General features: G+C 41.4%; 1 protein-coding gene across 2 annotated transcripts in view; it reads right to left on the reverse strand.

Moving 5' to 3' along the window:
* The window catches only part of LOC117362100 (ubiquitin carboxyl-terminal hydrolase 12-B), a 121764-nt gene that overhangs the window by 89272 nt on the left and 4861 nt on the right, over positions 1–27631 (reverse strand). For both annotated transcript variants that reach the window (XM_033947913.1, XM_033947914.1), the window contains exons 2-3: positions 27089–27581; positions 24051–24205 (exon numbers count right to left, since the gene is read on the reverse strand). In XM_033947913.1, the coding sequence (XP_033803804.1) occupies positions 24051–24205; positions 27089–27581 (648 nt within the window). The remainder of the gene's footprint in view (positions 1–24050; positions 24206–27088; positions 27582–27631) is intronic.

A 27631-nucleotide genomic window follows, 5' to 3' on the forward strand; every position in this document is an offset into this window, starting at 1 on the left:
GTGCATGAGTCAAGTCTCTTTCATTTCAAAGGAAGCTCTGGAATGAGAGGGCATAGGATGACGTTAAGAGGTGATAGGCTTAGGAGTAATCTAAGGAAATACATTTTTACAGAAAGGGTGGTAGATGTGTGGAAAAGTCTCCCAGAAGAGGTGGTGGAGACAGAGACTATGTCTGAATTCAAGAAAGTGTGGGATAGGTACGTGGGCTTACGGTATCCAGGACAAACAGAGCCTTAGGCGGCTGTCATTATGTGTGTGGGGGGGGAGGGGTTGGGGGACCCATGGTTGTTGTCGGGGGGAGGGGATGACGGTTGTGTTCGGGATGGGGGGCTGGCATAAGTTTTTATTTTTTAATGGGGATATTGTGCATGGGTAACATGCACAATATCTGTGTCTGTTAAAAAAAAGAAAAAGGTTTCCTGCTCCAACCAGCTGAGTGGCAGGAGGTTGCTTCAGGTCTTCCCCTCCCTCTCAGCTGTTTGGGCTTCCCCTGCCGGCTTTGCACATGTGAGAGAATCACTGTCACAGCGATTCATCAGCAGGATTGGACAGGGATTATGATGAACCTCCGCTCAAATCAATTGCATGCAAACTTGTTTAACCCTTTCAGGACCATAAGGATTGTAGGCCAATTTTTGTGGTTTTGACGACATTTTTATGGTAAAAAGGGCTTGCAGATGCCAAAAAATTGATTTTTTTTTGTGAAATATCATTATTTTTATTTAAAAAAATCACACTTCTGGCTTATGGACAGTGTGGCAAGTGAATCTTCTCGTCAATCTAGCAACGACGCTAATGAATGAATGTCGGAACCAGTTTGTTTACATAAAGGCAGTATCATATGGAATCCGTACATATCAAATTTAGAACTGTAGACTATCCCAATCAAAATTTATAGGATTTTAAAGTTATGGGACAAATATGTCCCTTGGTCCTGAAAGGGTTAAGTATCAGTTGCTCTTTTGGAATCGGCCAAAAATTAGACTTCAGCAGACCCAGGCCTCAGGTTTGCTATTGAACAAATAACTAGAGTCTCTGTCCCTAAAGGGTTTTGAGCACTGCTATCACAATGTCCTGGGAATTAGTCATTCTGGAAAGCAAATGCCTGACCCAAGAATCGAACCTAGTCTTTCTATATAGTACAGGATTGCTAAAGCAATGACCTGGCTCATAGTAGCATTTTAAACTAAAGCAACAGAGAAAAAAAATCAAGCATAAGAAATAGGCTAAATAAATTGATATCCATGACAGTTTTGGTTTTCCTGTCTTCATTTCCTGTCCTGTCTGACATTGATCATGTTTTTCCAGAAAGCTAGTGTGCAACCCATCTGATCAATGTTATTATGCTAAACAATTACCATCCTTTCACTATGCATACGAGTTCATGATCTTGTTATATAACAGAAACTGCATACTCACTAATATTCTATACCATGAAAAGAAATGATTTGGTCAACACAGAATTTAGCATTTTTCTTTTTTTCCTTTCTTCAGATGGAGAAAGGAAGTCTGATTGGACTTTGTGAAAAAGAAGGAAGCTGGTGTTCATTTGTTCTGCAGCTTGCACAAACAATACTGCCAAAATAAAAAAATACATTGGCTTGCAACTAAATTCTTTGGGGGGGGGTTTTCCCTCACACAAGAAATATTTTATGCTCGTCCTCTGTCTCTTCCTGTGTTGTGTTTGGTCAAACATTTGAAATCTCAAAAAACGTGAGACAAATCTGCCACAAGTTCAGAAGCAAACGACACAACAGCGGAGGAGACGAAGGACCAAAATAGTCAATGGCATTCAACTAGATTAATTTATTACATAATCAGAAGGCCTGCATCAGGAGTCTAAATACATAAAAACAAAGAAAGTCTAAACAATTACATTAAAAAATATGAAAAAATAAAACCAGAAAAAAATTGTTTATACTGATTAGATATTATTATAAACCACTCAAATTATATAATAAATAAGTATATAAATCAATCAAATTGTACAATAAAAATATAGAATACATATAGAGGGGCATTTTCGATAGGACATCTAAGTTCGACTTTGGACATCCTATTGAAGACACACAAAAATTACCAGTGATAATTAAAAAACATACAAACTATGGCTGGCTTTTACAAAGCTAAGTTAGAGGTTTCTACCACGGACTGGTAAGGTAAATGCTCTGACGCTCATAGAAGTATTTGCCATGTTAGAAACCTCTACTGTGGCTTTGTAAAAGAAGCCCTATATCCCCTTGCATCATCCTGCATGTGTATATATAACAATGCATGTGAAAAAACGCCTCTGTGGGAGTAAGAAGATACCAATAGAGAAAGAGGAGATGTTGCATAGAGAGAGAGGTGAGAAAGAAGTGAGAGTGGGAGTGATGTTCCCAAGAAGAAAAGCCAATTATTCCTGAGAGTGAGCACTTGTTCTCCTGTGCCTCTCATACAGGAGGCAAATAAAGAGAAGGCACCACCATCTGTCCACCATCAATGTCTCTATGAGGGCATGGAGACACATACGCAACACCCTGTACCAGTGAGTCTAACCATCCAGGAACATTCCAACAATCCAGTGTAACTACTGCACATAGGCAGGGTGTAAACACAATACATTGAACTGCCCATGTCTTCATTAAGGGAAAAATAACAGTGTGCAAAACACTAACCAAACCAGATGACATCAGCAACTCAAGGCTCATCCCAACTCTACCCTGCAAACATGGGGAGCCCCTCCTTGTCTCTAAACCAACAACTATACAGTCTGAGCAATCTTAGGGCTAGCTCACTATACTACACCCAGCCACTTATCTGTCTGCAATATTAAGTCACACCTAAATACACCAGTGCTAATGCACCACACAAAGACCACCAGATCACCCTCTATCCCCAGGCTGACCACCTTGACGTCTAACCCACATCACAAGTTGGTCACAGGGTCACACCACCTCACAACCTACCAGGCCTATATTGGCCATTCCCCCCCCCTTCCCACAAAAGGCCCTCCTCGGCAGCTGTCACGGGTCCTGTGAGGAGCATTGCACACAATGTCCAAAAAACAAGCATGCATGTGAAGTGGAGAAGCCCCATTACCTGACCCCATTCTCTCAATACTTGTGTCTTGCAGGCACTTTGGGATCCACCAGATTAGTCCCTGAGGCACCAGTACAAGCATATATGGAAAGACTACCCTCAAGCCATAAGAAGGCAGCTCCAGGCAAAATATAAGTATCCCCCACAGGACCCCAACAACCATCCTGTTCCCAGTGTGCATGAAATCCCCTGAACCCCAACCAATGAGATGACATGGTAGTGCTCAAGGGAGAGGAGGGGGGCATATACCCACACAGAGAAGCTTGCAGCAGTAGTTGCAAAACTGTAAAGCTTTTTCCCCCTCCCAAAATCAACTGTGTGTCCTGATTCCCCCCCCTAGTATAGCTGCACCTCTGTCCTAACCTCAACATCATACACAAGACCAATATGGAGAGAGAGGGAGGAAAGCAGAGGCCACAGAGGGCAGAAAAATCAGCAGTAAAACCACCAGTGGGCATCAAAAAGGCCAAATCCATAATTAAACCCAATAAGTATTTTTTTTTTTAAAACATGACAAGCTTTGGCACATTTCTCATCTTCTCCAGTAGTATTGAATCTAAAGTCCAGCTCAGGCTTGAAGTAAAGATTCCAGTGTGGGTGGAAGGGTCATTTGAGATGAAGCACAGCACATCTTTCCAACAAAGCTTCAAAGGAGCTCAAACTAATCATTCTTCATTGAAATCCACTGAATTTTTCATTTTACCTTTTAACAGGAGCTAATAAACTTTCAGCACCCTGAGGAATAAATAAAAAAATTGTCCTTTAAATTGTGAGCAATATGGCAATGAGAAAAACCCAATGCGTCCAGCACAGAGTTTATATAAATTAGCTGAGGAAGCACATGTTGTACTGTGCATAACGATTTCATGAATAAAAAATAGTTTTCTCAATTCTGGTTGTGTTCAAGCTCATTTGTTTCCAGCCCTTGACAATGGAGTTTTGGCAGACTCACTCCTGGGGTTTTCATCTCTTTTCTGGCTGTAGTTACCTGTTTTGACCCCTTTTCACCTGGATTCACTTCTCAGGTGTGTACATTTCCCTTTCCTAATTCATTCTTTCTTTCTCTTCCCCCTCCCCCCGCCTCTTTTATAATTCCATTTTCTAGGCACTGGTTGAGGATGGATTTTTGGACCCTCTCTTTCCTGGAGCTCTGCCCAAGGGTTCTTTTTTCTAACTTCATTCCTTAAATTGTGTGCCCTTTTCCTCTCTCCATTCACTAAGGGCTCCTTTTACTAAGGTGCGCTAGCGTTTTTAGCGCATACAGAATTTTAGTGCGCACTAAACCTGCGCTACACTTCTAGAACTAAGGAGAGGAAGGGGGTCAGGGTGGTATGGAAGGGTGGTAGACGGAGAGAAAGGGGTCAGGGTGGTATGGAAGGGTGGTGGAGGGAGAGAAAGGGGCAGGGTGAAATGGAAGGGTGGTGGAGTGAAAGAAAGGAGGCAGATGCTGATGGATTTGGTGTGCAGGGAAAGGAGAGAGAAACATAAGGGGGAAGGATACTGAATGGAATTGGGTTGGAGGTAAAGAAAGGGGGCAAATGTTGATGCAGTTGGTGTGCAGGGAAAGGATACTGGGTGGAATTGGATTGGAGGGGAAGAAAGGGGCAGATGCTCATGGAATTGGTGTGCAGGGAATGGAGCTATCCTATCTGTTTCTTATTTGTAATATTGCCTAGAAATGTTTCAGTCTTCGTATTACCTAACCTGCAAGATTTCCTGGACATATCCAGCTACCTTATTCTCATTTGTAACAAAAAAAAATTCTAACGTTCCTGGAAATGTCCAGTTAGCTCTTTTGTAATCCGCCTTGAACTGCAAGGTACAGGCGTAATAGAAGTCACCAATGTAATGTAATGTCTAGCATGTGCGGCAATTTAGCGCACGCTGTTCCGCGCGTTAAGGCCCTACGCACCTTTGTAAAAGGAGCCCTAAGTCAGCCACAGTGTACTTTCAAGCCAAGCAAAGGCATTTTCAGACAAGCCAAATTTAACTGCATAGATGGCTTTAAAAATTGCCCTCATAATCTTGAAAACAAGATTTTTGATGGTACTCTTGACCAGGGCTTGCATTGGGGGGGGGGAGGGGAGAGGGTGCAAACTTGCCCCCATGCTAAAGGAGTCCAAGCCCGTCTAAATCAGGAGATACAACCTGAATTTCTGCCTTAGGGTCCAGGATGTTTTAATGCCAACTCTGCTCCTTGACTCAATGATAGCTGAAAATTTGCAATTTCAGCAGTTTAGATGGAGTAGCTTTTGGGGTTTTTTGTCTTATATATATAAGGAAAATATTTGCAAAACAGCAATGTAATACTATACAGAGCTTCCCAAATGGGGGTCAGAAAACCCATGTTTAAGGTCGCCTGTATGGATTCTCCATAAGTGCATCATTATTCTTTAGCTCCAGAGAGGTCACACTATTTCGTTTGACCAGGGTCATGATGGGGTCACTGCCTTAAAAAGACTGATAAGCACTCTGATAGACTATATATACATATGACTTTCTCCCCTAGGAAATAAAATATCAAATTGCAGGGAAACATTTCTTCTGATCCAAATCAATTGAATACTGTCTTATAATCAGCAGTACCTAGTAACTTAGGGGTCCTTTTACTAAGGCGCGTTAGCCATTTTAGCGCGTGTTAAATGCCAACGCATCCATAGACTATAATAGACGCATTAGCATTTAGCAAGCGCTAAAACGGCTAGCACGCCTTAATAAAAGGACCCCGTAGGTCTTTATCTGCTGTCATTTCCTATATAATCTGGAAAGTCACTAGCCTATGGATGGAGGGTAGTTTGGGGTAAATTACTAGTTTATTTCTTACACTTGTCTTTTCTTTTACTCTATTTCCAAGTGTGACTATATGGTTTTCTTAAGGACTGTACAAACATGTTATTGTCTTTGAAACTGTCAACAATTTCCCTTGCCCCTGATTTGTTAATGCAGGGGTGTCAAAGTCCCTCCTCGAGGGCTGCAATACAGTCGGGTTTTCAAGATTTCCCCAATGAATATACATGAGATCTATTAGCATACAATGAAAGCAGTGCATGCAAATAGATCTCATGCATATTCATTGGGGGTAATCCTGAAAACCTGACTGGATTGCGGCCCTCGAGAAGGGACATTGATACCCCTGTGTTAATGCATTGAGAATTAAAATAAACAAATAAAAATTGCAACATATAAAACCTTCTTTTTTGAAGTTAAATAGAGAAACACACAATAGTCATACCATGTACTGTTTATGAAATTCAAGGACATTAGGCGGAGTACTCACCCATAAAAATATAGCTAAAACTCAAATAAGATCCTGTTGTACCCAAAGAAAATATGAATAGAATACTGGGTTTCTTTTGGAAATAGTTCCAGTAAGTTTCTTCCATAAGAGTCAGCCTCTTTCAAGAGAGGGAGAGGGATAGGAAAAGCATGGGGGCCAATTTGCAACCATCTCCCTCCGCCCTCCAGTGCAACTCAGAGTACCATAAAAAAAAAAAATCTTATTTTCAAGATTCAGAGGGAAATTTTTTTTTTTTCTTTATTTATATTTTTGAATACATTTACAATATCTAATAATTCAAGGAAAAAAAGAAAAAAAAAAACTCTCAAAACAATTCATAATCATTCATTCATACAAAATTCTTTTTAAGCCCACATTATGGGGAAACATGTTACAATTTCTAAACAAACAAGTTTAAAGGAAAAGATGGGAAATTTTAATAATGACAGGAGTTGCCATACAACTTATTTTGAGGAACTGGAAAAACTGGGATCGATTAAATTATACTTTTTAAAATGGCCATATAACAGGGACATTATAGGAAGTTTATGGATATTTGGGAGCCATTGGCAAAATTCTGTAAAGAGTGATTGTTGTTTTTCCCCTTTTGATAATACACGTCCAGGGTGGGTGGGTGGGAAGATTTTTTTTTTATTTTGAGTGCAAATTTTTGGATAAGTAGAAGGGGGGATGATATATGTATTTGTCATAGAATATAATTCTGATTGAATTTAAGTACTGTTAAAGTGTAAATGATTGTATAATATGTTGCACTTATTTTGGCTTTAAAATGAATAAAGATTTACAAAAAAAAAAAAGATTTGAGACGGAAATTTTCAAAGCCAGTTAGGCAGTTAAATTTGGCTTGTCTGAAAAAGCCTTTGCTTGGCTTGAATGTACACTGTGGTTGACTTAGTGAACGTAGAGAGGAAAAGGGCACACAGCTCAAGGAATGAAGCAGAAGAGTACAACTGAAGTTAGAAAAAAGAGGGAGACCTTTGGGCAGAGCTCTAGGAAAGAGAGGTTTCAAAGATCCACCCTCCACCAGTGCCTAGTAAACAGAAATATAAAAGAGGCAGAGAGGGAAGAGAAAGAATGAACTAGGAAAAAGAAACACACACCTGAGAATTGAATCCAGGTGGAAGGGAGTCAAAAGAGGTAACTACAGCCAGGAAGACATGAAAACCCCAGGGGTGAGTCTGCCAGAACTCCATTGCTATGGGCTGGAAACAAATGAGCTCGGACACAACCAGAATAGAGAAAACTATTTTTTATTTATGAAATTATGCACAGTACATGTGCTTCCTCAGCTAATTTATATGCACTCTGTGCTGGCGGCATTGAGTTTTTCTTGATTGCCATATTGCTCACAACCCAGTGGTTAATTTACAGTACAATATTTTATTCCTCAGGATGCTGAGAGTTTGTTACCCCCTGTTAAAAGGTAACATGAAAAATTAACCAGATTTAAATGAAAGTTGATTAGTTCGAGCTCCTTAGAAGCTTTGTTGGAAAGATTTGCTGTGCTTCATCTCAGATGACTCTTCCTCCTAAGCCTGAGCTGGACTATACATTCAGCACTACCAAAGAAGATGAGAAATGAGCCAAAGCTTGCCATGTTTTTAAAAAATACTTATTGGGAACAATTTTGGATTTGGCCTTTTGCATGCCCACTGTGTGGTGGTTTTACTGCTGATTTTTCTGCCCTAAAAATTCAGTTTATTGAGAGTAAGATTAGTGCAAGAAAATAATGAATAAGCTGCTGTGCTTAAGGATGACACAGCTAACTACATTGGCCCCTCACTGTTTTTATCACATACGAATTGCCATACTGGGACCATAGGAGCCAGCTCTGTGGGTGTTTGAGCACCTCCAATATTGAACAAACTCTTTGATTCTCCAGGAAGAAGTAGTTTTTGAAAAGTTGGCTCCGATGGCTGGACAGACTGAAGATCCATCAAGTTCCATATCCTGTTTCCAATAGTGCCCAATCCAGATCATAAGTACCTAGAAAGATTCCAAAGAGTCAGAGATGGGTGAAGGAAACCATACCTCAGGAGGAGGATGGGGAATAGAGGTCTGGTGAACATAAAAATAGCTTTACTTGGTCAGACCAATGGTCCATCAAGCCCAGTAGCCCGTTCTCATAGTGGCGAATCCAGGTCACTAGTACCTGGCCAAAACCCATAGAGTAGCAAAATTCCATGGTACCGATCCAGGGCAAGCAGTGGCTTGCCCCATGTCTTTTTCTCAATAACAGACTATGGACTTTTCCTTCAAGAAATTGTCCAAACCTTTCTTAAAACCAGCTACACTAACCACTCTTACCACAACCTCTGGCAATGCGTTCCAGAGCTTAACTATTCTGTGAGTGAAAAAATATTTGTTCCTATTGATTTTAAAAGTATTTCCCTGTAACGTCATCGAGTGTCCCCCTCTAGTCTTTGTAATTTTTGACGGAGTGAAAAATCGATCCACTTGTACCCGTTCTACTCCACTCCGGATTTCGTAGACTTCAATCATATCTCCCCTCAGCCGTCTCTTTTCCAAGCTGAAGAGCCCTAACTGTTTTAGTCTTTTCTCATACGAGAGGAATTCCATCCCCTTTTTCCCCTTGAGCATACAAGGGTATAAAAAACAGGTAGACATAAAGGTCACAATCCGATCATGAATGAAAATGCATATATCGAAGAACGCAAACAGATATCATCATAAAATAATTTTAAAAACATAAAGAAATGTCATGGTAAAACATAATATTGACTAGAAACTGTGTATAAATAGAATAAAAAGAAAAGGGCAGCTAAAGTTAGCAACTGAACGAATAATAATGTATGGCAAATAGAAAAAGACAGCTATAAAAAGTGGATAAGTTCAATGTCCAAGTTTAAACCTAAAGGAGAGACTGTATTGAGCTCAAAGATCTTGTTGTTCAGCTCATAAAAGGGTGCGATTCAAATCATTGCCTCTCCATCAGTTTTTCTGAAGGTTTTGAATCCGGAACTTGGAGGCCTAGGAAATGGCCGTGTAGCTGTGAAGCTCTCATTCCCAGGCACTCTTTTGACAATTTTCAGCTTTAAAATCTATCTCCTTAAAAGCAGAAAGTCTGAAATTTTATTAAATAATGGCTTCTAATAAGCAATCCAAGCCTGAAACAGCTTCAAAATCAGGTGGGAAGGCAAAAAGATTAAAGGAAGATCTGCCCACTCCCACCAAGTCTCCCCTGCCTGTGGACGCTTTGGATATGATAGAGCTAATAGAGGAACTGAGAAATATTAGATTAGTGTTGAAAGACAACACAGAGCAACTGGCAGCGGTGAAGGAAGAAGTGGCAAATCTGAGACAAAAAATGGAAATGGTCCATACCAGAATGGATCAGCTAGAAACTAGAATGGAGAAAGTGGAAAATGAGCAGCTGCAAGGTAAAAAATATCATAAGGCTCTTCAAGAAATGGAAAAATGGATGACAGATTTTGAAAACCGGGCAAGAAGAAACAACGTGAGGATACTGGGATTAAAGGAAGGGGTGGAGGGAAAGAATATTATATCTTTTCTGGAAGAAGGCATACCAAAAATGCTCCCCTTTACCTTACCTTTTACATCGCATGTATTTTACATTATATGTATTTTTTTCCATTGTATGCCTTTTAATTTGTTGAATTTATTTCTAAATAACTTAAGAAGTTGCCTCCACTGGGTCAGACCAGAGGTCCATCGCGCTCAGCAGTCCGCTTCTGCGGCGGCCCATCAGGTCCATGACCTGTAAGGTGATCCTTGTCTAAAACCCTATTTTTATGCTTCTATCTATACCCTTTCATAATCCTATCTCTAGGAAAAGAAATATGGAGCAGCTGGAAGAAAGCAAAGGAAAAGGTGAGAAAACTGGTTGAGGGTAAGAAAGCAATGGCAGGGTAGAAGAGACCTCAAATGGAGTCCTGTGGTGAAAAAAAAATTGAGATACAAATAATTCAGTGGGAAAGTGGTAATTGGTGGAAAGAGCAAAGAAGGGATAAGTGACATAAAAGTAAAAAGAAAATTCCAAAAAAGGAATGGAATCAGAGAGGACAGAGAACACTACATGGGGGGGAAATATTAAAATAGTACAAAATTTTATTTTGAATTTCAAAACAAAAATTCTAGACACACTCTCTCCCAAACAGAAATATACATTTTGTATTAAGGAATTTTAACAAAACAGGTCATATATATCTGCAGAATTTGTTGATGCATTATTCACAAAGCTGAACATTACACCTTTCACAAAAAGTACATGTGAATTCCTTCACCTACAGGTGAAATCAGAGATAACAGTTCAGATAACTTTTAACTGCTCTACAATTCCTTTACACATCTGCTTGGAACCACAATATTTACCTTTCTGAACAGAAACTGAAAGATTGGTTCTTTGAATGGGCGTTTGTAGGACCTCCCCTTTAAAATGGTCATATTTAATGGCTGCAGAAATCTGTGCTCATATAAGAATATTTCAGAACCATTGCTAGGGCTGAATTGAAGATTTGGCTGTTGCTGGTTCAGAGAGTAGTTTCATGGAAATATCAATATAAAAATAGTTTACTTGGATTTTATGACAACTTGTAATTACCTAAACATTATTGATATTCACATTAGGGAGGAAAAAACCTAGATAAATTTAAAGGGGCATTGAAATGTTTCCTCTTCAAAGATACCTTTGAGCACTGATACATCACCTTCTTTTACCTAACAGGTAGCTTAGCTTGTAGCTATGAAGTAGTTTCCCTTTTCTTCTTGTTTTATTTTCCTTTTTATGTTCTCTTTTCTCAAATTTATTGTAGTTCTGCCATCTCCCTCTTGTTTAACTGTATGTCTATCATGACCATGTATGCTGTTTTTTATGTCTTTGATTGTAATAATTTGTATTCCACCGTTTTTTTTAAAATTGTATATTGCCTAGAATCCATGATAGGCAATCAAATTCTTAATAAAACTTGGAAACCTGGATACTATGCTTTGATGACTTGTAATTATTGCTATATTTATAGACTGTAGATCAGGGGTGCCCAATAGGTCGATCGCGATCGACGGGTAGCTCGCCAAGGCAAAGTGAGTCAATCACCCAGGACTCACTTTGTCTTGGCGATCTATTGGGCCGATCAGTCTTCCTCTCCCCGATGTCAATTCTGCCATCAGAGAGGAAGTTCAGGCCAGCCAATCGCTGCCTGGCTGGGCGGAACTTCCTCTCCGACGGCAGAATTGACGTCGGGGAGAGGAATGCTGGTCAGCCCGAAGCAGTGAGAGCATGGGGTGGCGGCAGCAGCGACTTTGGGGCCTGTTATCCATTGGTAGCAGTTTGGGTCCTGTTCCCCGATGGCAGCAGCAGTGGCAGTGGCTTGGGGAAGGGCAAGGAGAAAGAAAGAAAGGGGGCAGGCAGGGAGACAGAAGGAAAGAAGAGAAACAGAAAAAAAGAAAGGGGGCATGAAGAGAGAAAGAAAGGTCAGGGAGAGAGGAAGAAAAAGTTGGGTGAGGGAATGAGGTGTGGAGGAGAGGAAGCATACAGGCTGAAAGAAAGATTGGATGCACAGTCAGAAGAAGAAAGTGCAACCAGAGACTCATGAAATCACCAGACAAGGTAGGAAAAATGATTTTATTTTAAATTTAGTGATCAAAATGTGTCTGAATTTATATCTGCTGTCTATATTTTACAATATGGTCCCCTTTTACTAAACCGCAATAGTGTTTTTTAGCGCAGGGAGCCCATGAGCGTTGAGAGCAGCACTGGGCATTCAGCGCAGCTCCCTGCGCTAAAAACTGCTATTGTGGTTTAGTAAAAAGGGAGGAGGGTGGGTATTTGTCTATTTTTGTATGGTTGTTACTGAGGTGACAGTGCATAGAGTCATCTGCTTTGACCTCTTTGAAAAAACCCCGGAATAGGAATGATAATTAACAATTCTATGTGTACAGTGTGCGTTGTGTTTTTTTTAAAATTTTATTGTTGGTAGATCATTTTGACTTGGTCATTTTAAAAGTAGCTCGCGAGTCAAAAAAGTGAGGGCACCCCTGCTGTAGATGATAAAGTAGGAGTTTTAAACTTCAATAGATAGCTGTTTGTGTCTTTGCAAATACTTATCTTTTTAAAAGTCTTTGTACTCTATGGGCTCTTTTTACTAAGGTGCGCTAGTGTTTTTAGTGCACGCTAACCCCGTGCTATACGAAAAATACTAACACAAGCTCTATGGAGGCGTTAGCACGTAGCTTGCGCTAAAACCGCTAGCACACCTTAGCAAAAGGAGCCCTATGTATTGTAATTTTGGTTAGGGGACACATTTTAAACTTTCTTCAAGCCCCACTTGGGTCTCTGTGAAGTCAATAAGCCAAACGGAGTGCCTTGAGTGGCAACACAACCCAAGTGGAGAATTGAAAGATAATCCTTTGTTGCCTCCCTCGCTTCATTTTTGTCCACTCTTCATTGTCATCAATCATCATCATCAACCACTGTATCCTCACAATCTGTGATACTAGGGCCCTGCTTCCACCCCGTTGAAACACAAGGCTATGTCATCAGGACTTTGAGCTCATGACCATCTGTCTGGCCACAGTGTATATTTCAGTAGCTAAGCATGTTATCAATAGCTTGGGGAGCGAGGGAGGATATTGGATACTATCAGAAGTTAGAAGGCTTTATCAGTACCAGTGTTCACCAGGTATGTGTGGGTTTTTTTGGGGGAGGGGAGGGGGCAGAGGAAGGGCAGTTAGAAACCTTCCATTAGTCTTATTTGGCCATCCAATCTCACATGCTGATGGCATTGCTCATGGGACATTGATGCTGTTGATTAATATGTTGACAGGTGCCCTAATACTAGTCTGTCAGCATTTATTAATGTGTTAATTATTATTTATGAGTTAAGTTTGTGGAGATATTGTTATGTGTTTTACGATGGCTAGATGGATTTATGCTTGATTACATTGTAACCCATTTTAAGAACCTGATAGGTGGAAATTAAATGAAAGGTGCCAATTTAGCAAAAGAGACAATGGGAAATGAAATCCCAACATATTTTTTTTTATAAACCCTAGAAACATTGTGGGTTTGTTTTTTTTTCAAACTAGCTGGATCTTGCAGCTGAGTTCTAGGAAAAATTATATCTCCAATGCAACACACCTCCTGCTTCTCCTATTACCCACCTTCCCACTAATACAAGCACAGCCAATTTCCTCTGTGGCTACAGCCTTTAGTTGTTCTACCTGTACTAGTTTTGCTTTGCCCATCAGCAAAATGGCTGCCATGAGTTCCTGTTGTAGTCTCGAGACTACAACGGGAACTCACGGCAGCCATTTTGATAACAGCTCTGCACAGGGTAGGAGCGTAGGATGATCGATCCTGCCCTGAATCGCCGCTAGACCACCAGGTAAGGTCTGGTGAAGGTCCAGGATGCAGTGTTTCTTAAAAAAATTAATCACGAATAACCGAATCCGCGGGTATTGAAACCACGGATTCAGAGGGGGTACTCTAGTTGCAATGCAACACCATTCTTCTGCTACTGTGGTCCACTCTCCACTTTTCAGGAGACTGCTTTCGGGAAATGTTTGGGCTACACCAATCATTTCATTAAGTACATGACCCAGTGCTGTTCACAGCACCATACACATGGTGTTTCCCCGAATGACACTAGGTATTAATGGCTCCATACAATAGGCCAGGATGTCAGAATTGTTTCCTGTAGGTTGGTGGGTCAAATTTAGATTGAGTTCAGTCAACAAATTGTGTCATTATCTAGCAGTTGGTTGGCAGTCTTTGTAAAATAAGTTGGTGGTCTTGATTTTGTTGCCAAGGCCCAACTGTGTGCTTCCTTAAAATTAGCATCACAACCTGCATCAAAGGCTTGTCATCTCAGCAGAAAGCCCATAACCTAAAAAGCAATGGAGGCTATATTACTCCCTCACGCTGAGTGATGATCCCCTTGGGACAGCATAACAGCTCACAAATGAAGTGTGAAAATGACCAGGCACTAAATTCATTAATAAATTTTTAAGCAGCATACCTTAGAATACTGTATCTGTAGTCCTTAGTATTGAAGTACCTAAAACATTAGCAAATACTACTACTTTAGAAGTAGCACACTTTTTTATTCAGAAAGATGGTATTTTTTTGTTTGTTTCTTCCGTGTTTTATTCTTCATAATGGAGGGCCAGACTTGCATTGCAGAAATACGGAATAAACCATCCTTTCCATGTCATCTTCTATGCTCAACAGTGAAAACACTTATGGGATAAAGTATTTCTTATGATGCCTGCAGTCTTTGGCATATTGAGGCCTCCCACTTATATGAGAGGGCAGAAGTTGTCCATCCTTTGTATTTCTCTAAGTTTATTCACTGCAGACTATTTTCTTCAACAGCATCTGGATCCTCACATACTTTTGTTTCCTGAATATGCACTGCAACCACCACCACCACCATTAATTTGGCTTGCAAGGCTGAAGAAATACAGCCAGCTCAATTTATTTCCTCTCCTTTGCTAAGCACCATGGATGAAGAAGTTTCAGCAATTCCACCTTCCTTGTCTGAAGGGCACACATCCTTAAGTATTTCCTTCTGCTTCTTCTTGTAATCCCGTAATTCTTTTTCTGAGGTGTGCCTTATGACACATATTGCAGATTTCCCCTCTTTAATAAGCTTTGGTTTGGAAACAAAGGTAGCTGCTTTGGGCATGGAATCAACAATTTGGTCTAGAATTTGCTGTTCAGAAAAAGAGAAGAGCATTTCATTATTCCTTTCCATTCTTGATCAGAGAGACCGTTGCAAAAACTACACACAGTCAACTTCTATGCGCACTAGGCCCACAGTTTTAACTACTACTGCAGGAATGACTGATTTATAAGTACACAATAACCACAGGCTACAATGTGAGGGTAAAAATTATAAACAGTCTTAATCATTTCCTCATTAAACTAGATAGATAGATAGAATCCTCAGCAGGCTATTTTGAGTCCTTTATATATTCAACAGCGTAGCCAACATCTTCATAGGATCAAATTATAAAATTTTCTACAGTCCATGTTTTTTCTTTTTTTACAATCAATTTAATACTTGTTCGTGGTGCTTATTTATAAAATGCAATGCAAATCACTTATCTGTATATGAAACCGTTGTGAGGAACATCTCTCCCGACATGACCACGTTTCACTATATCTTCCTCAGGGCCGAGGTTCCTCATATTATCAGCATTATCTACAAAGGAAGATCCAGTTTCAAATAACGTAAAGTAGTTCAAGAAACTTGCAGCAGAGTGGATTAATTACTCATAGCTAGAATTCTCACCCTTTCAACCAACAGTTCATTCAATTTAATCCTCATACAATGGTAGCTTCTGTCTCCTCACTAGTTTTCGGCATCTGACATCAGCTAGCCCTCTTTCAAGCCCGTCAATGTGACGTAGTTGGACATGATTGGGTAACTACTACCTCTCAGTTCAGATAAAAAGATCTGGTGGGAAACTTGCTTACGCTATAAACATTCAATCAATTTCCTCATTTAAACCTTCTGCAAGAGGGTTAGCTGACATCAGACTTGGAAAACTAGCGAGACAGAAGCTGCTGTTATATGAGGATTAAATGTAATGAACTTTGGTTGAAAGGGTAAGAATTCTAGCTACGAGTAATTAATCCACTCCGCTGCAAGTTTCTTGAACTACTCTACATTTTTAAAAAATTGGATCTTCTTTTGTAGATAATTCTGATAATATGAGGAACCTTGACCCTGAGGAAGATATAGTGAAACATGGGCACGTTTAATGAGGAATGATTAAGACCGTCTATAATTTATGATTTATAAGTACAACACTATTATTCTGTATTTAGCCAAGTGTGCTTGTTAATTATTAACTGCTTTAATCACTTGTTTGTGAAGGTAATTTAGCAAAGATATTTTAGGAAGGCTGATACATTTGGACAATGTACCGTATATACTCCCAAGGTAACTTCCCCCTCCCCCCAAAGGCTTAAATTCAAGAACCAATAATCCTCTCTCTTTCCTCCCCCCTCCCTGACATCCACATTCCTGCCTTCCCTGAAGTGTCCTTTCCTTCCTATCAGGCTCTGCACTCAGCCTCCCTACCAAGACCCAGTGCAGGACTCTCTGAACCTACCTTAAGTCCTGGTGGTCCAGTGGTGAGCCGGACAGGTGAGATCCTTCCCAAGTCCTGTCCCAGCCAGCTCTGCACCATTCTGTCTTCCAGACCCATGGACACCTACCTTTAAAGTCCTGGTGGTCCAGCGATGAACCAAGGCAAGAGTGATATTCCTACGCTCCCGCCCCATGCAGACTCACTATTAAAATGGCTGCCGCGAGTTCCCACAGGATTATTGTAAGACTGCCACAGTTGGGCAGTCTTATGAGGAATCAGTAGAACAGCACTAGGTCTGAAGGAATACATGCATCTGGACAGAACTGTGTTGTTGGCTTAGTTTTGGTATTGATTGCACTGATTATCTGGGGCCTGAGGAAACTGGGGGCCAGGTCCCAGGATCCAGCAAAGACTCTAATGCTTTTCTCCTAGGAGTAGCTATAACCAAACAAGTTTTTTTTTTCCTTTTGAACTTACAATTTGTTTCAACTCCTGGCATTTCTAACTGGAGGTTTCTGAATTAATATTTATAAGGAAGACACGGTGAGGGAGTGAATAGGAAGTTGCTAGTCACCATTAATAACACTTAAGGATCACCTTAAGAGGCTAGAGATTGTAATGTAGAATAGAAAAGGCATGGTTCATGCAGGTACAGCTAGCTTGCTTATCCAGGAGGGTGGGGCCCAGACTGAGACAAAATTAAAATCCCTAGAGAGGAAACAGAACAGGTAGGCCCCAGAATAGGAAAAGGGCAAAAGGTAATGGGATTTGATATAAACTGATTTCTGTAGTACAATCAAAGGTAGTAATATTATATGCGGGTATTTTCTCTGTCCCTAGTGGGTTCACAAGGGCTTCAGTGGCCAGAGATAAGCCCAAGAGAAAGAAACAGCCTTCTATAAATGCCTCAACTATGTATATAAGACGATAGAAGATTGCCAAGGTTTGTTTTTTTCCTTGAGAATTTGAACCTGTATAGCCAAGTTAGGGTTAGAGAAAAGCTGTCTTAACTTGCTGCATCCCGAATTTGGGGTTGGGCAAGAATCTAACCTTGGAAGGACTATGTATAAGACAGCCTGCCTGTGCAGATTTAAGAAAGAATTCTTGTTCAAATTCCATACCTGGCCCAGCTACAATGGAGCAGACTGAATAGAATACCAGGCTCTAGTATTTTAGATATATTTTATTGTTTGTTTTAAATTGAATTGAGTGGATTTCTTGGTTGACTGCAATATCTTTTCTTTAAATAATGGCATTCTTTTCTATATGTTTCTTTTTAAACTTTGTAAGTCGCTTTGACTTTTTGCATTAAGTGGGATATCAAATGTACAATAAACATAAACATACCCTTGCTCATGCTATCACAAACACTGATTTAAAATGCATCAAAGAAGCCATACTGCATTCTCTAAATATCTAGTGATCCATCTCCTGATGGTCTGGGGTATGGGAAGAGCCGAGCTGAACTATCTCTGCTGGACCCCTGAGCTGTTCTGCCAATAGGGAGTGACAGTATATAGATGCTTATAAAGACAACTGTAACATTATTTTTAACGTGGTATACAGTACTTTTTTTTTTTATAGTGTGACTGGTTTCAAACAGTTTGGGTTTGCTCCTTGAAAAAGCTTTTTTGGCTAACCTACCAGCCAAGATGGAGCATAATAGAGATGGAATGTTCAGTGACTAAAGTCTTGAAGTAACCATTAATTTTTTTTTTTTTTTATATCTTGCTGTATTGAATAAGAGAGATTTCAAGTAAACATGTTCACAGAACTAAAGGGGATCCAATTCAGAAAAACATGTTCACATGTTTTGTATTTTTAAAGATCAGGGTATAAATTCACAAACTATGTGTTCATTTTTTGGAGGCTGGGTATTTGCATATAATATAAAAAAGGGTCATGAATTTGATATAATGAGATTCTGAAGATTTAAAGCACATTGTTTTCAAGTGGTTTCCATACAGCTCTGAACTGTGCAGTGAGTCTATGAAACTGCGCTATAGCCACTTCCATCTCTTTGGCCAGAGCACCTTGGCTCTTCATAATACTTTTTCTCACCTGTTAAAATGTTATACGTTTATAGGTTCATATTTGTGAGTTAATTAAGATAGTCCCATAGTACAGATAGGTAACGTACAATAGGTTACTTTGGAATATAAATTGCAACTAATTAGAAACATGATGGCAGATAAAGGCCAAATGGCCCATCCAGTCAACCCATCCACAGTAACCATTATCTCTTTCTCTGTCTGAGAGATCCCACGTGCATATCCCAGGCTTTCTTGAAATCAGACACAGTTTCTGTCTCCACCACCTCTTCCGGGAGACTGTTCCACGCATCTACCACCCTTTCTGTAAAAAAATATTTCTTTAGATTACTCTTAACTTCATCCTATGCCCTCTCACTCCAGAGTTTCCTTTCAAATGATAGACTCGACTCATGCAGTAACTTAAATGATAGTTGGATATTTTGTATTGGATAGTGTAATTACAAATAAAGATAAAAAGAAATTTGAGCCCCTTTGACATCTTTTTTATTTGAGAGATGAAGTGCACAATGAGGCGCTTCTGGTGCCTCCTTGCCTGTTGACATAAGCTACCACTGTCACATTGTCTGCCTTCCAGACTTCTCCAGTTCCAGAGGCAAAATCTTCTGCCCACTGTCTAATCCAGCATATCCATTGGGCAGAGATAGCCTAGGGCCCTAGGCCAAGACCTTGCTCATAACTATGATAAGATCATACGTAGCATCTGCAATATAATTCACCCCGGAGAGGAGAATTTGGGGGATCTTCCTCATCTTTTGGGTCTGAAGACCAAGAGCACATGCCACAAAGAAAGAGGTGGCTGCTGCCTTAATCCCTACGGCTTAAGCCTCAAATTACTGCTTGAGGAGCAAGTCCACTTTATAGTCCTGAGTATCTTTTAACATCACTCCTCCACCATCAAGTCTACTTTCAGCTGAACAAACAGCTGCTGGAAATTTGACGCCATCGGACACAGCTTGGCCATAGTTTTAGCCACTCGAAGGGATCCCTCTGGTGACTCCCAGTGGTCAGTGACTAGCTTACCTGGATGCAAGGGATAAAAACACAATCGGAGTCACAGAACTGCTCATAACTGAGCACCGAGAAAAGGAAGCTGGAGGAACTTCCAGCTTTAACTCTTGCAGTGAGGTGGAAATAATGCTCGAAAGTGCAGAGGCCTTGAACAGCCGGTGCACTGTGGGGTCTACCACATGTTCTAGGGTCGTTACCACCTCTTAACTGCTATTCTCCTGAAAAAAAAACCAGACTCTGCCAATGAAACCTCATCCTGGGATAAAAGTGTCATGGAATCAGACTTTCCATCCTCCCTGTCGATGGCAGACTGAACCTCCTGGTCCGGGTCTGCGTCCTCATCTGGTTGGGGCAGCTGAGGTGGGAACTAGAGAGCTGCATGGGAACGGGGATGACGGGAATCCCGCTGGTTCCCCCTTCGGGTCACGGGGATCCCATGGGGACGCCCCCTAGGGACGCGGGAATCCTGCAGGGTTCGATGTACTCGAGCCGCGAGGCTCGTCTTCTTTTCCCTACCTGCCCTGCCGCAGCACACAGCCGACCGGAAGTCTTCCACGATGTCAGCGCTGACGTCGGAAGGAGGGCTTAAGCAAAGCCCTCCCTCCCTCCCTCCGACGTCAGCGCTGACATCGGGAAGACTTCCAGTCGGCTGTGTGCAGACTAGCAAGAAGGGGATTGCCAAATGTTATTCCGTTTCGCCTGCTCTCTCTTCATGCTTCCTGCAGTTAGCATTGCAAGCCAATGGATGGCAGTAGTGAGCAGAACCAAACAAAGAGCTGCCAATCAGTGATGATAATTTATTATTCATTTCAGTTATAGGTGGGGTGTGCAGACATAGCTACAATAATAATTACCGAGACTTGAGTGTTTCCAAGGCAACCAATTTTTGTGCTTCATTCATGCTGTTGCAGAGTGTGTGCCTGTAAAGCATGACATTGCTGTATTCGGAGCTTTGTTGCCCTCCTGCTGTTTCGGGTTCCAGGTTAGTTACAGTATCATAAGGTGCAGTCCAGCATATAAGGCTGAGGCTGAAATTAAAGTGTACAGTGTAAGCCCTCCATATCCTAGCCCTGGGGCCTGCCGTCTGCCACTTCATTCTTAAGTAACAAGGTTGTAAAAATGCAAATAGCATTTCTTGGGTGTCATAACCAATAAGGGGCCAGAATTCCTTGAGGTCGTAAAGTGCAGCCTGTACATTTATTTGTGATTCTGTGTGCAGAACTTCTGTGTCATGAAGATTTTAGGGCCACACTTTCTTTCATGCCATGCCCATCCAGAAAACCTAAAGGGACAAGAACCTTTTAGTTTTTGTAATGGTTCAGATTTTTAATACAAGTCATCAATTATGTGTACTTATTTATTGGAACTGCTGGCTGTTTATCTCATTTTATGACAGACAAGGTGGATTAATCTTCTTTCTTGAGCAGGGTTAGTTCATTATGTGCAGATATAAACCATATCTGTTGGATGAGATCTATAGATTAATCAGATTATCTTTGCTTCTTGTGGAGCCCCTGACAGGTAGGAAAAAGAAGACGAGCCTCGCGGTTCGAGCTCCATTTTGCTTGCAGATGAGGGCTGGGAGGCGGAACACAAAAGGGGGGGAGGAAGTGCGTTTTTGGCACAAGGCATGAACTTGGGAGAGAGGATAGAAGAAGGGAGGGAAAGAGATGTTGAGGTGGGGGAGGGAATGTGTTTTTGGACACAGAAGGCATGGATTTGGGAAAGAGGAAGGGAGGGAAAGAGATAGTTGTGTACACGTGAATGGAAGAAAGGAATATTTTTGGTCATAAGGAGGGAGTGAGGTACAGATGAGAGGGAGAAATATTGTGGTGGAAAGGGAACAGTGGGACAGATTGAAATGGATGCAAGAGGGAGGAATGTTGGACATAGCGGTGAAGGGAATGGAGGGAGAGATGTGGCATTGTGCTGGAGAGGGGTGATAGAAGGAGAAATGTTGGGCATGGGGCTGGTGGGCAGGGGCGAAAGATGAAAAAGGGATAAATGCTGGACCATGGTAGGAGGAACCAATGGACAGCAAAAGAAGAATTTACAGAAGATGGGAAAGCGGAAAAAAGAAACTGGGACCAACTTTATGGAAAAATAAGTCTCCAGATAACAAAGGTAAAAAACGGAATTTATTGACTAAAATATGTTAGCTTTGGGAAATGTATATAGCAGATGTCTTTGTATTGTGTTCAAAAGAAAAGGAAATGCTTTTCTGGTTTTATTTCTACAGTGTTAAAGTACTTACTGACCCTTGCTGTGACTGGTGGGGATCCCCAAGCACCGCCAGCAGAGGACCTCCTCTAGAGACGGCCAAAACTCCCCTCCACCAAGCACAGCAGTCACTGGCAACATCCACGAGCTACTTAGGTGCCAGCATCTGTGACTCAGGGACGCTACTGCTGCCTGCCAAGCTTGGCAAAAGGGACCCCTGGCCAACTGCAAAGGAAGTCCTCAGCTGACAGCTTGGGGGTTCTCATCAGCTGAGTATTTATATTTTATATTTACATTAGAGGCTCTGGTAGAAACCCGTTTACAAAGTATGTATTCTTCCCAATTAATATTTCCAAATTAATAAAGTCTCTTTGCTTATTTGTAAATGGGTTTCCACCAGAGCTTTAATTCAGTAGCATAATTAAATGAAATAACTATTTCTGCAGTTTATAGGGATGGGCGGGGTCAGAGGGGATTCTTCATGGGGACGGAGAGGATTCCTCGCGGGGACGGAGGGATTCCTCGTGGGGACGGGTGGGGACGGGTGGAATTTTGGCGGGGACGGGTGGGATTTCTGTCCCCGCGCAACTCTCTAGTGGGAACCCCTGTGCCACTGCCACTGGTGCACTGCTAACAGACACTATGGCTCCTCTGCAGTTCAAATAGGCATTCCACATAAGGCTCACAAAATCCAGGGTGAAGCCTTGTACTGGGAGTCTCAAAGACCTCTGAAGGGATCCCCTGCTGGTCCTCCTGGGCTCTGCGGCACCCATGCAATTGCACTTGGTCAATACATTTTTGGAGGGTCCTGGAAAAGGTCTCTTCCCTTGGGAATGCACCTTCTGTGGATCCCCAGCCCTAGAGGACTAGGAAGAGGCTGAGCCCAAAGCTCCCTCCTCTCTGCCACGCGCTCCGTTGCATGCAGGACATGGACATTCCTTGGTTGGCCATCCAACTTAAACCTGGTATGATACAGGGGCAAAAAGGCCTGAATAGTCCATCCTTGTCAATTTTAAGCAAAATCAAGGGGGTTTTGAGGCAGATGGAGGCTACAGAAAAAAAAAATTGTTTAAAATCCAAGATAGTAGCTGCCAGAAAAAAATCACACCAAAAACGGCCAGTGGAGACCTCCCTGAAGGAAAAAAAAAAAATCACAGGAAAGGGGTTTTAGAGGTGGGGGACCTAAGTTCTGTGGTCAGAAACCTTTAAATTCAACTTTTGGGGGGCCCCTCTTATTTTCCCCATAGGCTACCATAGCCTTACTCACTATGCCTTGTGGTGCCTGCCTGCTTCAGCATAGGATTTCAGTTGGAATCAATGGAAAAGAAATCTGCCTCACAGATTTGCTGGATGAACCTGGTCTTCTGGCTGCCAGTCGGACCGAGGTGAAACTGAGCTTCAACCCCCCCCCCCCCCCAAAAGACCGTGCCACAGATGAGGACCACACAACCTGCCCACTGTTAGTCTTGGCCGAGCCAGGAAGGAACAAAACAGCCTGTGCTCAAGCTCCTGAGTAAATTAGGGATGCAAGCAGCTACGCAGGGGATGGACCCTGAACTCAAAAAACATAAAAGCAGGCTGGCTAACTAGATGTCACCAAAGGCTGATCTTGGTAGTAACAGCCCTTCGCCACTTGGGTCTGCGTCTTCTCTCAGGCAGAGGTCAAAACCAGTTAGAACCTCTGGGGCACCGAGCCTGCAAATGAACACTGAGAGAAATACCCTTAAATAATAAAACAGCAGAGCATATCAGAAGCACTTCTGAGCAACTTCCTTGCAGGAAACAAACTGAGGGGGCAGGAGCAATTCCCTGTAACCCTGGGTAAGTCACTGAATCCTCCACTGCCCCAGGTACATTAGACAGATTGTGAGCGCACCGGGACAGATTAAGAAAATGCTTGAAGTACCTCTATGTAAACCTCCGAGTGTGGTTGTAAAAATACAAAAAGGCGATATATAAGTCTCAATCCCTTTCCTGCAAGTAACTTGCAAGTTGAGATACAGAACCCCATAGTTTCAGGACCACTAGGACACATTGCACTAGAATGGTAAATCTTACAGTATATTTTCTGAGGAGCACTACAACTTACAATATAGGTTTCAGAATCTGATTTGCTAATATTCCCCCCCAAAAAAGCACAGTGTTGTACTCTGAACAACTTGTCACCCCAATTCCTTGTATCATTAGGAAGAGTAAATAACCATTCCCTATTAACTTGTTCAACACCACTCATGATTTTATGAATCTCTACCATATCTCCTCTGATATCATCCACAGTAAATCTTTTACCCCATTATATATCACCTTACCAGCTTGTCTGTTCCATCGTTGGCGCTTCCTTTCTGTACAATAATACGAACATGATGCATCTTCTCAAGCCACAGCTGAATCTGCTTTGTTTTTGTTTCTAAATCATGCTTAGCAATAGTTGCAGAAAAGGTTAGCTCTTTTATTTGGGTAATACCTATTAAAAATAACAAGCCTTGATGAATTAAAAGTTAGGTAAAGAATTCAGAAAAAGGAATGTTAATCAACAGCAAAGAAAAAAAAAATACTCATAAAATAAAGATATACAAACAAAAAAGCCTTTTGGCTTGCAGGTAAATTTGTTACGACACACAAAAGTTGAGGGTCCAAATAGCAGGGCCCCAACAGGACAAGCAAAGGAGAATACACGTCTCACTCCATATTCGTGGTTTCAGCATTTGCGGTTTTGATTATTCACAGTTTTTAGCTTGCTGGCTCCTCCACCCCCCAAATTACATCAGTTTGCATAGAGAAATCGCTGATTCCAAGCATTAACAAAGAAAATAGCTGATTCCCAGCACTTTGTTCACTGTGTTTTGTCTCTCCTTCAGAAAAAGGCCACGTCTCCCACCATGTTATTCATGGTTTCACCATATTCACGATGGTTTTTAATAGAAAACAGCAAATAACATATAAAAAAGTTATTTGCGGTTTTTCAGTATTTGCGGTTCTGTTAATCCCCTATCACAGCAAATACGGAGGGAGAAGTGTAACTCCAAGCCAAAAAAAAAGGAGTATGGGACTTTCAGCACCAGTGCCTCACTGGCTTGTTCCTTAAGCCAGCCCTGAAAGTCTGCCTCGCCTGACTGGCCCTTCACAGCAGATTCAGCTTGCCCCTTCACCCCCACTGCTATAGTCTTCTGCATCATGGCACTGTAGTATTCGTCACTACTGATTTTAAATGCACACAATCTACAGCATACGGGCAATAGCACTGTTACAACTGAGAGGAAGATTCTCAAAACTCGCTGGTAAAATCTGTTGAGTTAATGTCGTGGTAGCGATTTTACTTTTATGGGCGATTCTCAGCATAATAGCATGCAAATTATTTGCATGCTATTTGTGCGTAGAAGAAACTGTGCCGAGCGTTTGCTCAGAAGAGCAATCGCTTAGCACAGCTCCTCCCCCTTCTGTCAAAAGTGAAAAATAAAAAATCCAAACAAAAACATGCCCACGGCTGCTGCTCTCCCTGCCAGCTCAGCTGAGCTCCCCCTGCTGCGATAGGTTCAGCTGGCAGGGAGAGCCACGATACCCACTCTCTGCCACCGCCACCCTCCACCTCCCCCCTGACAACCTCCTGCACTTTAAATGAAAGGATGGCATGAGAAAGCATATGCTGCCCTCAATAATGCAAGAGTCAGGCATACAGGAAGCTGTGTGGCGCCCCTTTTTACTCAACTGCTTAAACCAGTACTCCTAAAGGTGCAGCTTACTGGGGCATTTCAAACTAAGAGCGAATGGACTTGAGCCCCAACCTGCACTAATTTCTTTAACTGGTTGCTAACTCACTGCAGCTCACCATCTAGTAGCAATCTTAGAAATTGGGGGCCAGAATTTAGGCACCTCAATACTGCATGCTTTGCACCAATTCTATAACGGCAATCTGGGCACCGAGATTCTGTTACAGAATACGAGTGCAAGTCAGCATAGGTGATGCTAAACACCATTCTACAAAAGGACTTATACCCTATGCAGAATTGCATTACATTAGAGTGCCAATTCCTGTGCCCTAACTTAGGGTGCCAGACTTATGCTTGCTGAAATCTGGTGTAAATGCTGTCACCCAAGTTAGGTGTAGAGATCCAGTATTCTGTAACAATGTGCACAACTATTTGAATATCCCTCCCATGTTCGTACCCTCTTTTGGAGTTGTGAATAAAAATTGAGCCTTGCCCATAAAATTTTTCAAGGCTTATATATATATATATATATATATATACAGAAAACAGATGCTGATGCCGCTGCACCCACTTTTGATTTTGTTTTCACATGCATAAAGGCCACAACACAAAACCTTTGTATGCATATGCCTAGCATGCTTCTCCCCATTAGCTACAAGATTTCCACACATAAAATCTACATATATTTAGCTTTCTGCATGGCACTGTATTACACTTGCAGTAGAAGCCACACAATCAGATATCCATATGGGGCAGATGCCAAAAGGCTCAGGTAGAGGCACCTCAAATAAGAAGGAAGAAAAAATGACTTGCTATGTTGCGGTCCCCTACTGGTTTATTGAACATAAGAGTTGCCATACTGGGACAGACTGAAGGTCCATCAAGCTCAGCATCCTGCTTCCAACAGTGGCCATCCCAGGTCCCAAGTAGAAAATAGATTTTATGCTGCTTATCCTAGGAATAAGCAGTGGATTTCCTCGAGCCATCTCAATAATGGCCTTTTGGGAAATTATCCAAAACTTTTTAAAACCCCGCTAAGTTCTGATTTCACTACTGTCTCTATCAACGAATTCCAGAGTTTAATTACACATTGTGTGAAGAAATATTTTCTCAGGTTTGTTTTAAATCTTCTACTTAGTAGCTTCATCACATATCCCCTAGTCCTAGTATTTTTGGAAAGAGTGAACAAATGATTCGCATCTACCCTTTCCACTCCACTCAGTATTTTATAGACCTCTATCATGTCACCTCAGAGGCATCTCTTCTCCAAGCTGAAGAGCCCTAGCCCCTTTGGCCTTTCCTCATCAGGAAGTCATCCCATCCCTTTTATCATTTTTGTTGTCCTTCTTTATATAGAGAGGGTGCACTCTTTCAGCTTTAGGGTTAGTGAAGGGGATCTAACTACTTGGACATGATCGACTAGTATAGAATAGGGCCAGCACAGACCATTAAGAGCATAAATTGGGGAGCTCCCTTAACCCTTCACCCCACCAAATAAAGTTACAATACTTTCAGAAGCTTACATTAGAAGTTCAAAATGCATATTTAGGAATCACAACACAAATGACTAGTACATTATATTATTCAAAGACAGCACTTCCACAGCAATTAAAAAAATAAAAATTAAAAACCTGTCTTACCAGTTTTAGGTTTGTCTTTTTGCATTTCTCGGCGCTTTAGTTGCTCCTCATGGATCTGTTTGCCAGTCAGCAGCTGGAACACTGGTGGGTCATCATTCTCCCTCACAGGAACTAGTTTTAGGCCACGCTCATCCATTATTCGAATGACATTCGCTCTGTGCATTGTGCCAAGGTCTTCCCCGTTCTCATTAATCACGTGAATAAGCCGGTGAGGAATCTTTCTACCAATACTCCCAAACGTTATTCTTGTATTTTTATGATCTTTTTTCTTCTTCTTCTGTAGCATCTCTTCTTCCTCTTCCTCTGTATCTCCAGAAGAAGAAAATGCTCTCTTATGTATGGTCATAGATGCTCCTCTGGCAAAACTAATTGTTCTCACTTGAGGTAAAGTAGTTTTTGTCATGGTCTGAGCCCAGAGAAAACCAAAATATCTGCTTAGAAAGTTCATTTTGTTCCTTGTGGCCTGGCAAATTAATTTCCTAAAGCAATCATTCTGTCAATGAGAAAGAAGAAACTTATTTCAATCCAATTCTGAAGAGCAGA

The sequence above is a fragment of the Geotrypetes seraphini genome, chromosome 6 (assembly GCF_902459505.1).
Source record: "Geotrypetes seraphini chromosome 6, aGeoSer1.1, whole genome shotgun sequence".
Lineage (NCBI taxonomy): Eukaryota > Metazoa > Chordata > Amphibia > Gymnophiona > Dermophiidae > Geotrypetes > Geotrypetes seraphini.